The sequence below is a fragment of the Cucurbita pepo genome, chromosome LG20, assembly GCF_002806865.2.
Source record: "Cucurbita pepo subsp. pepo cultivar mu-cu-16 chromosome LG20, ASM280686v2, whole genome shotgun sequence".
Lineage (NCBI taxonomy): Eukaryota > Viridiplantae > Streptophyta > Magnoliopsida > Cucurbitales > Cucurbitaceae > Cucurbita > Cucurbita pepo.
Genome location: NC_036657.1, coordinates 1,278,845 through 1,292,397, shown reverse-complemented (window position 1 = coordinate 1,292,397; position 13,553 = coordinate 1,278,845). Strand labels below are relative to the sequence as shown.

The 13,553-nt window shown below is 33.9% G+C and overlaps 1 protein-coding gene across 1 annotated transcript; it reads left to right on the top strand.

Moving 5' to 3' along the window:
- The first annotated feature begins 6,631 nt into the window (after nucleotides 1-6,631).
- On the top strand, nucleotides 6,632-9,715 carry LOC111782483 (ribosomal RNA small subunit methyltransferase G). Its single transcript, XM_023663240.1, has 7 exons — nucleotides 6,632-6,866; nucleotides 6,944-7,139; nucleotides 7,280-7,389; nucleotides 7,828-7,906; nucleotides 7,994-8,061; nucleotides 8,669-8,735; nucleotides 9,382-9,715. The coding sequence occupies exons 1-7, from the start codon at nucleotides 6,654-6,656 to the stop codon at nucleotides 9,492-9,494; spliced, it is 846 nt and encodes a 281-aa protein (XP_023519008.1). The 5' UTR covers nucleotides 6,632-6,653; the 3' UTR covers nucleotides 9,495-9,715.
- Nucleotides 9,716-13,553: the final 3,838 nt, after the last annotated feature.

Sequence of the window (13,553 nt, the reverse complement as noted above, 5' to 3'; positions counted from 1 at the left end):
ATCCTCGAGAAAATTTTCCCTTCCTCTTTTCAAAGTGATTTTGAAAAGAACAAAATAAAAAAGGGCATTCTTTTGAAGGTACCATCATTATTTCTACCCAAATGGGTTTCTTTCCTTTCAAGAATTTAAATCTTCTAGACTCCTAGCTTGCTACCCACAGAATAATCCATCAGTAATAGTGGTCAACTACTAAAGTTTTTAACTTTCTCGTGCTAATTATGAACTCACCTTCGAGTTTCGTGTTAATTTAATAGGTTAAAATACGGTAAAACAAACCCCAATTAACCGACATTGTCCTCTTTAGATTTTCCCTTAAAAATATTTCTACAGTATATAGAATCACACGGTATCAAAACACGATGATCCATCATTCATCAACAATAGTGGTCTAACTACTAAAGTTGTAAACTTTCTTGTGCTAATTATGAACTCAACTTCGAGTTTCATGTTAGCTTAAAAAATACCGTAAAATTTCGAAACTTTTACAAGGGATCTATAACAACTTTAGGGAGATGTTTCCACACCTTTATAAATAATGTTTCGTTCTCATCTCCAACGAATATGAGATCTCATAGGATAAGAAGGCGAGATAAAAAGATCTCGAATTTGGTTTAATGGAACTCATTAGCGGTAATTTAACACGGTATTAGAGCAAGAAGGATAGGACATAATTATGTAACACATCCGCTTTAAGTCATCAATTTGAAGAAGAAAACAAAACAGATGTACGAGGATTGAATTGATGAGTGGATGCATGTTAATTCTACATGTCATGCTGGCATAGTATAAGGCATAATAAAGAGTAAATTATTGAAAATAAATAATAATGAGAACTTACCATCATAATTACAAACCCTAGAATCGAAAACCAAAAGTGGTGCTGAACATGGCGGCGGCGGCTGCAATTGCTTCCAACAAGAACATAAACAGCTATTGTTCTAAGATTCTGCAAAACCCAGATGAACAAAATGGAAAAAAAGGGGAAAAAATTGTGTCTTTGTTATGAAAATGATGAAAAAAGAGAAACCCAGATGGGAAAATTTGAGGAAATGTGTAAATGTTTATGTTATAGAATCATAAAAGAGAGAGCATTAAACCCCAGATGGGATTGATAAGTTGTAACACAAAAAGACAGGAACTTTAACAGCTAAAAACCAACTACAAGTAATTTGTTGTTGTTGTTGTTGATGATGATGTTCTTGCTGTTGTTGTTGTCGTCGTTGTTGTTGTGTTTGATGTTTGATCTATCAAATGGATGATGGATCTAATCGGACCAAGATGCTTGATTCCCCGGAAGAGCATCGGTTTAAAGAGAGAGAAGGAGGGTTGGAATGGGAATAGGAAGAAGATGAAGATTAGGGTTTTGTTGGCTCATCATTAATGGGCAAGAATGGCTTGGAGAGAGAAAGGGAGATGATGGTGGTGAGGGTGTAATGATGATGGTGGTGGTGGTGGAGGAGGTGGTGGTGGTGGAAGAGGTGGCCGAGGGCATCATCATGATGATGGTCATTTTTGTTGTGTGCCTTCTACTCTCTCTTAATCAACACAAACAGAGAGAGAGAGAGAGACATTGATTATTAACCCTTGGCCTGCCTGCCTATGCTTCCCTCTCTCTCTCCCACTGGAGAGAGAGAGAGAGAGAGANATAAATAAATCTGAAGGAGAATGGGCTGACTGGAAGCCCACATTACGTATTTTAGTGGGCTTTTAGGCCCATTTTAGAAATTTTTAATTATATTTAATATTTGAGGATTTGGTACGATATTGTCCACTTTGAGCATAAGCTCCTGTGGTTTTCTTTTGTGTTTCCCCAAAAGACCTAGATAGTATTCTTGAGTTATAAACCCATGATCATTCGCTAAATTAGTCGATGTGGGACTTTCATCCAATAATGACTTAACGCTTAAGACCCTGTTACTAGCAACACACCAACAATTGTCATCTATCATCTCGTCAACACCAAAGTTCGTTAGCTCGTAGAAGTAGCGTAGTCACCCCTTCCCGACCCGACCCATGTACAACACAACAAAATTGAACATCTAAAAAAGGAGTACAAGTCAATTATCGTTGAGCTAGTTCGGTTCAAGTTACGGAAAAAAAAAAAACATGTTTTTATAAGTCAATTTCTTGGAAAAGTTAAAAAACATGGACACTTTCATATCCAACACAACTTTATGCAAAAATGTGAGCAGGCCATCAAAAAGAGAATCCCTTCAGAAGAATACACTGAATATGCATTGAACTAAATAATAAAGTTGCTTAAACAAAAGACATATAATTAAAACATGTCTCTCTGTCTCTGTCTGTCTCAAAATAGTTGCAAAACAATAACAACGAAGAAAGAACACAGCTTTTATCAGTAAAATTCTAAGCCATTAAAAAAGTTCTTCACTTTGACCTAACTTTTTTTGTTTTTTGTTTTTGTTTTTTTTTTTTTTTCTCAGCTCCCACCACCAACCCACTTTCCTAGGAAACAAACAGAAAATCCTCGAGAAAATTTTCCCTTCCTCTTTTCAAAGTGATTTTGAAAAGAACAAAATAAAAAAGGGCATTCTTTTGAAGGTACCATCATTATTTCTACCCAAATGGGTTTCTTTCCTTTCAAGAATTTAAATCTTCTAGACTCCTAGCTTGCTACCCACAGAATAATCCATCAGTAATAGTGGTCAACTACTAAAGTTTTTAACTTTCTCGTGCTAATTATGAACTCACCTTCGAGTTTCGTGTTAATTTAATAGGTTAAAATACGGTAAAACAAACCCCAATTAACCGACATTGTCCTCTTTAGATTTTCCCTTAAAAATATTTCTACAGTATATAGAATCACACGGTATCAAAACACGATGATCCATCATTCATCAACAATAGTGGTCTAACTACTAAAGTTGTAAACTTTCTTGTGCTAATTATGAACTCAACTTCGAGTTTCATGTTAGCTTAAAAAATACCGTAAAATTTCGAAACTTTTACAAGGGATCTATAACAACTTTAGGGAGATGTTTCCACACCTTTATAAATAATGTTTCGTTCTCATCTCCAACGAATATGAGATCTCATAGGATAAGAAGGCGAGATAAAAAGATCTCGAATTTGGTTTAATGGAACTCATTAGCGGTAATTTAACACGGTATTAGAGCAAGAAGGATAGGACATAATTATGTAACACATCCGCTTTAAGTCATCAATTTGAAGAAGAAAACAAAACAGATGTACGAGGATTGAATTGATGAGTGGATGCATGTTAATTCTACATGTCATGCTGGCATAGTATAAGGCATAATAAAGAGTAAATTATTGAAAATAAATAATAATGAGAACTTACCATCATAATTACAAACCCTAGAATCGAAAACCAAAAGTGGTGCTGAACATGGCGGCGGCGGCTGCAATTGCTTCCAACAAGAACATAAACAGCTATTGTTCTAAGATTCTGCAAAACCCAGATGAACAAAATGGAAAAAAAGGGGAAAAAATTGTGTCTTTGTTATGAAAATGATGAAAAAAGAGAAACCCAGATGGGAAAATTTGAGGAAATGTGTAAATGTTTATGTTATAGAATCATAAAAGAGAGAGCATTAAACCCCAGATGGGATTGATAAGTTGTAACACAAAAAGACAGGAACTTTAACAGCTAAAAACCAACTACAAGTAATTTGTTGTTGTTGTTGTTGATGATGATGTTCTTGCTGTTGTTGTTGTCGTCGTTGTTGTTGTGTTTGATGTTTGATCTATCAAATGGATGATGGATCTAATCGGACCAAGATGCTTGATTCCCCGGAAGAGCATCGGTTTAAAGAGAGAGAAGGAGGGTTGGAATGGGAATAGGAAGAAGATGAAGATTAGGGTTTTGTTGGCTCATCATTAATGGGCAAGAATGGCTTGGAGAGAGAAAGGGAGATGATGGTGGTGAGGGTGTAATGATGATGGTGGTGGTGGTGGAGGAGGTGGTGGTGGTGGAAGAGGTGGCCGAGGGCATCATCATGATGATGGTCATTTTTGTTGTGTGCCTTCTACTCTCTCTTAATCAACACAAACAGAGAGAGAGAGAGAGACATTGATTATTAACCCTTGGCCTGCCTGCCTATGCTTCCCTCTCTCTCTCCCACTGGAGAGAGAGAGAGAGAGAGAGAGGGAGAGAGAGTATAAGGTAGGGTGGAAGCTTTTTTGTGGCCTCCTCCCTCACCCAAGAGAGCTAGTTCTCTTTTAGATACTACTATCTCAACCCTAAATTATTCTACTAGACCGTTCTATTTCGATTGTCGGGCTTTTAACGTTAGATATACTAGAGAAAGTTTATTACGAGATAGTTAAAACGTAGCGGCGTTTTAGTCCACCCCTAATAGATATTGTTTGTTTTGACTCGTTACGTATCATTTTTAGTCTCACAGTTATAAAACGTGTCTGCTGTAGAGAGTAAGAGTGTTTGCTTAACCTACCACACCTATATGGTATGAAACTTATCTTATTTATAATCAAATAAATTACAGGGATATAGAAAGAGTCAAAGATACATATGGTAAGAAGTCAAATATCTAGATATTTGACTATAATAAAATATAATATATATGATAAACTATAATTTAGTACTAAATATCCTTAAGAGAGAGGTTTTCACACGTTTATAAGGAATGTTTTCACATCTTTGAGTGTCAGTGTCCTTGTTGGAACACCTTTGGCCTTGATATCATTTTTCGATTTGCGTAGGGACTATGCTAATCTTCTCTGTCGACGAGAAAGAGAGTTTTACATTGGTTAATTAAGACGAAGATCATGAGAAAACCAACCAAAAAGTCGAGACATTATGGTCAAAATGGATAATATCTATTATTAATCTGAAGTTATTAAATACATGAAAAGGGGCAGTTAATTAGAAGTTAAGAGTGATTAATTTAATTGAAGATGGTAAAACTAAAAAGGGTGTTTGTGACTTTATTGGGTTTTGGTAAAGAAGGGAATATTTTGTTTAACAAAAAAATTAATTTTTACGTTTAATATTTAAAAAATATTTAATGGTAAATAAAAAGAATAAAAGTGAAAGTTTGTAGAAAGTGTTAGTTTCGAGAGAATAAACAGACTGTGAGTGTACTGAAACATTATCTGAACTCAAATTTCTTTGATCAAATAATGATTCAGTCTTCATGGGGACAATCAATTTGATTCCCTTATATACTTTCATTCTCGCTCGTATCTTTCAACCATTCTTCTCTAAATCACTCCCGCTCTCTTTCAACAAAATCATTAACCACGGGTCGTTATCTTGAATTCATATTCAGTATCTGATAGGCTCGACATTTCCTTGTATTCCCTCTGACATGATGTCACAGCTCAAGCCAACCGAGAGTATATATCGTCTGTACAATTTTAAATGCGTCTACTAAGGACAAGTTTTCACACCCTTATAAGAAACGTTTTCTTCTCCCCTTTAACCGACGTGAGATCAAACAATCAGGACTGGACCCATTTCCATAGTAGACTGTTTCTAAACTGTGAGGTTGACAACAATACGTAACGAGTCAAAGCGAACGATAGTCTTGAGCTATTACAAATGGTGTTAGAGCTAATCACCGAATGACAAGAGGCATTGGTCAGAGTAAGGCTAAACTCTCTCACTGTGAAGCTAACAGCAATACGTAAGAGACTAAAAGAAACAATATCGGCTAGTGGTGGGTTTGAGTTATTACACATGACTATGTCACTCAGTTCTCAGCTCTAAGAATGAAAAGTATCTCCACAGACTAATACAAGTTATTTTGAGTTGAGAATTATGATGAATCTTTTGGATTCCTGAATACTTTTATGGTATATTTTTATACTTACTCGATTTATTTGGAACCGATACACGAATTAATAATAAGTTTTTATTTTATTTAATATAATAAAATAATGATAATAGTTTATTATTATTATAATAGTAAGGTTGAGTTTGTGTGTGGCCGAATGAGCTGTTTGGTTCCAAAAGTTGGGGCTGTCATGATTGCTTGGTAGAAAGGGTGGGTTCTGCACTGTCCTTTGTGGTACAGAACTATCTCGCTCAAAAATCGGGTTACAATTTAACTCTACCTTATCTTACTTAACGATTATGAACATTAATAGTTTATGACGTCTGTAACCTGATATTTAAGTTTTATGAAATTTTAATTATTAATATAAATAACTCGATAATTCAACTTAACCCGAAAAATAGAGGGTTAGTTGTGAACTATATTGGGTGGTTCGAGTCACCAACCTAACCATATGAAATTTTGGATTGGTGCAAAAGATTTCTCAAACTCAATTTGTGTACACTCTTAATTTTTTATTTAAATATTTATTTTTTTATTAGTTTTTCTTACCTTAAATGAATTTTGTCTTTTCGTGCTATAAATTATAATTATTATTTAACTAATTTCAATAAAAATTAATTTAAACTAGTAAGATTTATATTTACGAAATATAGTCTACAGAAAAGGGTCGTTGGGTCGGGTTTTGTTGCGTTAAGGGCCCGGGTTGGAGTGTTTGCACCGAGTTGAGTTTTGGGCTTTTGATGGATCAACATGTTGGGCTGAAAGTGGGCCGAGATGGAAAGGCCCAGTTGATGACGCATGGGACGACGGGTCGTTAAGATACCAGAAGGGGAAACGGGTTGGTGAGGAGAGGTCGAAGAGCGCGGGAAGATGGCAAGCACAGTCTCGTTCTCTTTGAGGACTTGTATCAAACAGTTTTCGGCTCTTTCGAAGCGAACGCCGGTCGATTTTCCGATCAGAACCAGAATTAAGCGATTTATTGTTACCTGCAATACTACGAGACATCTCCATTTTGAAACCCTAACTTCCCGCCAAAAAGATCAGGTTCATCTCTTCGTCGACGCTCTTCTCGAATGGAACAAGGTACTTGGTCTCTCCATTTTATTGGTATTTGTTGTTGTTAGCTTTAATTTGATGGCTGCATTGTTGAATTTTCATAGAAAATGAATCTTACGGCCATTACGGAAGAAAGCGAAGTGATGGAAAGGCACGTTGAGGATTCTCTCGCGATTATACCTCCAATTCGGAATCTGTACTTGTCGCATTGTTCGACGATTCCATGCGATAGCATTAAACTTGTCGATGTTGGAACGGGGGCCGGGCTTCCTGGATTGATTATAGCTATTGCTTGCCCAGGTCAACATAATCGATTATTATGATGATGAAAATGCATTATGTGCGCTACGGATCATTCTTTGATATAACGTATATTGATTGCTTCCTTATCCTTTGTTTTTTTTTGGGGGGGTTTAACTTGGGCTATTTGGATGGACTAGAATGGCAAGTAACGTTGATGGAGTCTATGAATAAGCGGTGCCTTTTCTTGGAGCACGCGGTCGGTCATACCGGTTTGACAAATGTTCATGTTGTGCGAGGAAGAGCAGAGGTACGTGGACATTAGCGTTTACGCAATTAAACACCCTGACCTAATTACCCATTCAAGTTTGATTCTCTTGTCTTGATTAGTTCATATACTTAATGACTAATATCGATTTTATTAAACAACGAACAAAATTTCTAGATTTTGCGATGTACCAATAGTATGTCTTCAAAAATGTGGAAGAGACACCTTTTTTGCATGAGTTGTGGTAAAGAGATTCAACAGTTCCTGGAAACGGTCTCGATTTCATCATTATATTCACTGTATTGTGAATACTCGAAGAAGTTTAAGTTATAATGAGGGTTCCCCTCGAGAACAATTTTTATTTCCTATGAAGTATTTGATTTATTATTTGAGAGAGAAGGGGAAGAACACTTGCTCGTGGCTCCAAACTTTATTTGTTTAATATTTAATGTGGCAGTGATATATCCTGATGTAGGGCAGAATCTGGGACATGATCTTTTCTTACGAGAGAAATTTGATGTAGTAGTGGCTAGAGCTGTTGCAGAAATGAGAATTTTAGGTACCATCTAATTTGATATGCATAAGTTCTACGAATCTAAGTTGTTTTACTTTTGCTTATTATTTTTCTCTGATATCTTTTCTTCAGCTGAATATTGTCTTCCTATGGTTCGTGTTGGGGGTTTGTTTTTAGCTGCCAAGGGCCATGACCCTCTTGTATGTTCTCTATCCATTAGCATTTTGAACGTCTACTCTCTGATTGTCTTGTCCTATTATTTTGGGACTGTATGCACTTCGTTACCATCATTGATACCGTTATTAATTGTTTTTTCAAGGTAGAGGCATTTGATGTGAAAATCTCCATTTCACTTCAATTTATTGCAGTTATTTGTTTTATTTTCCATACTTGAAAGTAGTCCTCATTTACAAATTATAATGCACAACAAGATATTAATTTTTATATGGTCAATCCGAAGTATATGTACAGATGCTAAACAATATTGTAGTGAATAATATAAATATAAAGATCTTGTGGTTGTGGATAGGTGGTAATTGTACCTTTTTACCACCATTTAAAATAGACTTATTTTGATTTAGGTCAGACCTCTTGTATACTTCGTGATAATGATGCAATGAAGAATCTTGTTTCTAATTGTGGAGATTTCTTTGAACTGAATTATTTTGAGTTGGCATATATCTAATTCATGTTGAGAAAGTTTATTTGCTTAAGTGGTACTCCTTTGGATTTTATATTTTATATAATCTTGTTGATTTTTGGTTTGTTTCCTTTTTTTTTTCTCTTTTGCAATTTTCGCATTGTCAGGAAGAAGTCACAAATGCAGAAAAGGCAATTGAAATGATGGGTGCTTCGTTACTGCAAATATGCCCTGGTGTGTTTGTCTTTCTGTTGGTTTTCCTGCAATGTCATAATCTCATGTGTACAGTAACAAAGTCAAACAAATTTGTGTGTAATTGAGGATTGCTTTATAGTACAGAGGTCTCTTCCTGAAAAGACACTCCCACTCTTAGCCCGTAGGCAGTTGGTTTTCTAGATACTTATACTAAGTTATTCCCATGTGTACTTGAACTACAAGAAATATTCTGATGCTGACAATTTCTGCTACCGTATCTATATCAACATGATGTATAAACTACTGAATTGGCCATTAAATATTTGGAATTTGCACCCATTCCAATGGATTTTGTCAAACTTATTTTTTTTTTGGCTTATGTTTTGCTTGCAAGAATTTGAATCTTTGTTCTAGTCTTTGGTTTGATTTATAGGATTTTCTTTGATTCTCAGATATGGGTTGTTCGTCTAATTTGCACGTAGAACTTAACAAATTGTATTATTCTTGTGGAAAAATCTTTTTCTCGAGCAAAATTTGATTTAAAATTATTTCCTTAACTAACTGTACTGGATTATTTTATTTACAGTTCGATCCACGAAGTAATTTACCTTATGCTTTAAATTTAACTTTACCCCAACTCTATGATGTAAATATTGTCTAAAGGTCCTTTTTTTTTCTTATGCAGTGGAATCACATAGTCCATATGGGCAGCGAACTGCCGTTGTTTGTTTAAAAGAACGGCACACTCCCAGGAAGTATCCTCGTGATCCAGGTACACCAGCGAAAGCCCCGTTATAATCATCTGGGTGTTCAGTTTGGTTTCATTTCACGTGTTCTTCTCAACGTCAACCAGTTGTTTATTATGCATAATGATTCAGGTGTGTGAGTCTATGATAATCACCTGAAGATAGACACCCTGTTATTTGTTGTGCATATCAAACATCATTTCACCCCGAGTAATTCTTATATGACATTTGGTTATTAAATTAGTATTCAAATTTATTTCCATTTTGGATTTATGTGTTGGTCTTTCGCCCTCCCGCCATTACCCCACCAAGTTCATCTCTTTCTCTACATCGACATATATAACTCCACCCTCGAAAGGAAAGGATGATGAAATTTAGTACAACATTTACTTTTTCGTATGAACTCTTATTTTTCTAAGAGTAGTATAAAGTAAATCTGAGTTCTTAATAAAATTAGTGATAAGGCGACAAAAATAACCATCATTATTTCATTGAGAGAGTGTCTAAAATATACTACTACAGTTGATTTGTGGCTGCCATAATCCTTGTTGAGGCATGGGGAGTTGCTTTTTGGAATATTTTATAGGTAAAGACTTCTGATCATCCATAAGATGAACGTTTATTTGTCTTCCTCATAGCTTTTCATAGATGCGATGGTGTAAATGATTTGCCATCTAATCGCTTTTCTCATGTCCAAGTTATCTATATTATTGCACTGCACCACGGACAAAGGAACAAACCTTGCTGAACCCAACCTGGAAAGATTCGCCCAGTGGAAAAGTTTGATAAACCGTGTCGCCAGGTATAAAGAACGTAAGCTGTACTTATAATTGCTAGATTAACTTGGTTTGAGTTTAAGTATATGATTAAACTTGTTAATATATAGAAATTTGGATGCAGTGTCTTATTCGATGACGATGTTTAGCTAAACTTCCAAGTTTTGAATTAATTAACACCACTCTCTTTAGTCAAAAGTAACGAGCTATATTGTTTGAGATAACCTTGTTTATTTCAATCTTCATGCAAATATCTCCCAGTTTTAGGCCACAGGTTTTGTATGGAAGTGTCCATCCATTTTTCTTGTATTGTTTATTGAGACTTTTGGGTCTTATCATTTCTTTTGGTGAATGATTAATTAAGATATAATTGTGAATATTGCATTTCCGTCCTTGCATTCCAAGGCATTCAATTTTAGTTTTTATATTAAAAGTATGCATTTTTTTTTTCTAGATATAGTTGTATCCATTCATTACTCCATTACTTATTCTATTTAAATAGTAAACTTTTTTAGTTTCTTATTATTTAATATATGTTGTAGCTTCAAGGTAGAAGGTTATGAATTTTTTTCCTTCAATAGTTGTAGAGGTGAGGATGTAAATTTTCAATTTTAAGAGAATATATTTAACTTAACAGTTAAAAGGAAGTTCTTTTTGTTAGATAGACGATCTTTTTTTTTTTTTTTTTTTTTTTTTTTTTTTTTTTTTTTTTTTTTTTTTTNTTGCAGGAAACAAATAATCTGTGGAAAACCAAAGGGAATTAGGTTGGTATATGAAAAATGACTGTTTCCTAATCTCGCTCGACTTGTAAATCTGTAATATGCCAAGTAATAGGTAAAGTCTTTCACGCTTGATTTTTATAACATTTTTCAGGTGAAGATATTTTCAATTGATCCTTATGATATTTGGCTGCCACGTTTGCATAGTACAATAATAACTCGTTAATTTTCTTTTACATTTTTTTTTTGAAAAAGAAGCCATTGATGACAGCTTCTCGTTCAATTATTTCATTTATATAAATGTTTCGACTTATGTATGTTAAATTTACTAGGTATAAAGACATTTACTCACGTAGAGGTCAAGTTAGAAGCCAGGTTTGAATTCTCCATTCTTATTTGTTGAACTTTTTTTAAAAAATCTCGGTCTTGCTATATTTTAAATTTAAAATTTGACTTTGATGTGAACAATTTGTTTAATTATATGTTTTTTTTTTTTAATTAATAGGGTGTTTTTTTGAATTAAAGGGGTAGATGCTGGAAATTTTGACACTTGGTAAGGAGAAATTGTTATTATATGCATGAATGTCAGCAGCATTAATAATTTAATTATGGTCCATGCCCTATATTAATTCTTGTTTTACCAATAGAGCCCCACAATCCAACTAATTCTTGTTTGTAAAGAACTCATTTGCACAATTCTTTTTTATGGATCCCACTTCTACAAGAAAGGTATCATTTGAGGGGAAAAGTGCAAAAAAGATGTTGCAAAGGAAGGCTCGTGTGCTTTTCCTTTGTTCTTATTAGCATCATTTGGCTTTGCATCTCCACTATCCCTAATGTGTGCTAATTCATGCACGGTTTTGAAACTTCTAACGACCGTTATTATTAGATAAGTTTATAATGAAAAATATGCACACAAAGTGTTCGTTCTTAATTTATGTCTATTGTTGGACTCATTTGCATAGTCTATTATAGTGGAGGAAGCACAACATATCAATTAGGATTCAAAGGATCATTTGCATAATTTTCTTGCGTTCCTCGAGTTGCTAAGATAAATGGATTGGATTTATGTGCGAATTGATAAAGTCCAATGTTGGATTTATGTGCGAATCGATAAAGTCCAATGTTGTAAATAGTTCATATCGAATGTTGTAAATAGTTCATATATCTCAATATCCCTACTGTTGTCCACCCAATCACATTTTAATACAATACACCTGAAACTAAAAGAGCTTAACGTAATGAGATTTTTATCTTTAGCACTAAAAACCTAACTTGTTGTAGTGATAATTGTGCAATGTTCATAATCATAACGGATGATATAGAAAAGAAAAGAAAAAGTTAAGACTTCAAACATAATAAATAAACACGGGACCTTTTTTGAAGTTGAAATTTGTCTTTAAATTGTAACTTTAATAAGAAACAAACAAAAATAATCAAATATTTAAAATGTATAAAATGAAAATAGAGTGAGGATAAAAAGTATAGTTTAATTGGTGGGCACACGATAACTCTCTAAATATTTGAGGTTTACTTCATCCATCCATTTCTAATAGACCACAAAAATCAATTTTAGAAAAATGGCACATATCAAATACCAACTCTTATAAATAATTCTTATAAATAATGTTTACACGAGTATAAATTCAAATAGACCTATTACTTTCAACAAAAGTCAAAGATTTGAGTCTTCCACCCAATATATTGATAAAATTTGAAGCCGAACATGAGAAACTCATAATTCTATAATCTATGCTTTTATATCTCGATATAAATTGAATTTAAATTTATTAACACTATAAGTCAAGACTTTTTATTATAGCTCTCGTCTAGTATGTGTCTCGATTAGTCAAAATCTTCTCTAATTACAATCGTGTTAGACTTTAATGTACGATTTAGTCGAGATGTCCAATATCTAACTTGCCATCAAGTCCACGCCTACATAAGACACCACCAATAGCTAGTAATTTCATTCTATTGTCTTTATCATTTAGACACAAAAGTGATTACCATTTTATCTAACTTTATTTCTTTCTATTGTCTTATCAAACTCATGGATAGAGATATAAAAAAAAGCCACAAGATAATATCCATAAAAAAGAAAAAAAAGAAAAAAAGAAATACAACTCTAAAAAGAAGTCTCTAACATATTCAACGTATTTTAAAATTAATCCGTCTATTATACATAAAATTGATATAATAAATACATAATTTAAAAAAGGTTGAGTTAGTCAAAGACTCCTGTAGAAACAAAATGGAAAGTTAATGAGTTATTATATACAATCTTGAATTAGATAGCCTATATATACTCTTCAAAATTCAAAGTCCTCGTCGTATACAAACCTAAAAGTTATTAACTAAATCTTATGTCAAACACTCCAATGATAACCCATAAAATGGCGTCTCAACTGTGATATCAATATACGAATGACTGTCTGTTCTTGAAATATGTGATTTCTTACTTTCTGGTAAGATGACTACGGTTAAAAAGCACAGAAATATCAAAGATCCAAAATAAAATCCTATTTCTATAGCTTCTAAAACTCGATTTTAGGCTTTAGCCTTCCCTTACTTGCAAGCTAGAAGCGAGCAATGCCTCTTTAACGAGACAATCTG

Bases quoted from the DNA above. Each gene is read 5' to 3' on its own strand.
- LOC111782483 (XM_023663240.1), top strand. From the start codon at position 6,654: ATGGCAAGCACAGTCTCGTTCTCTTTGAGGACTTGTATCAAACAGTTT. The intron at 6,867-6,943 runs GTACTTGGTCTC...GAATTTTCATAG, and splicing joins CTCTTCTCGAATGGAACAAG to AAAATGAATCTTACGGCCAT. The intron at 7,390-7,827 runs GTACGTGGACAT...GATGTAGGGCAG, and splicing joins TTGTGCGAGGAAGAGCAGAG to AATCTGGGACATGATCTTTT.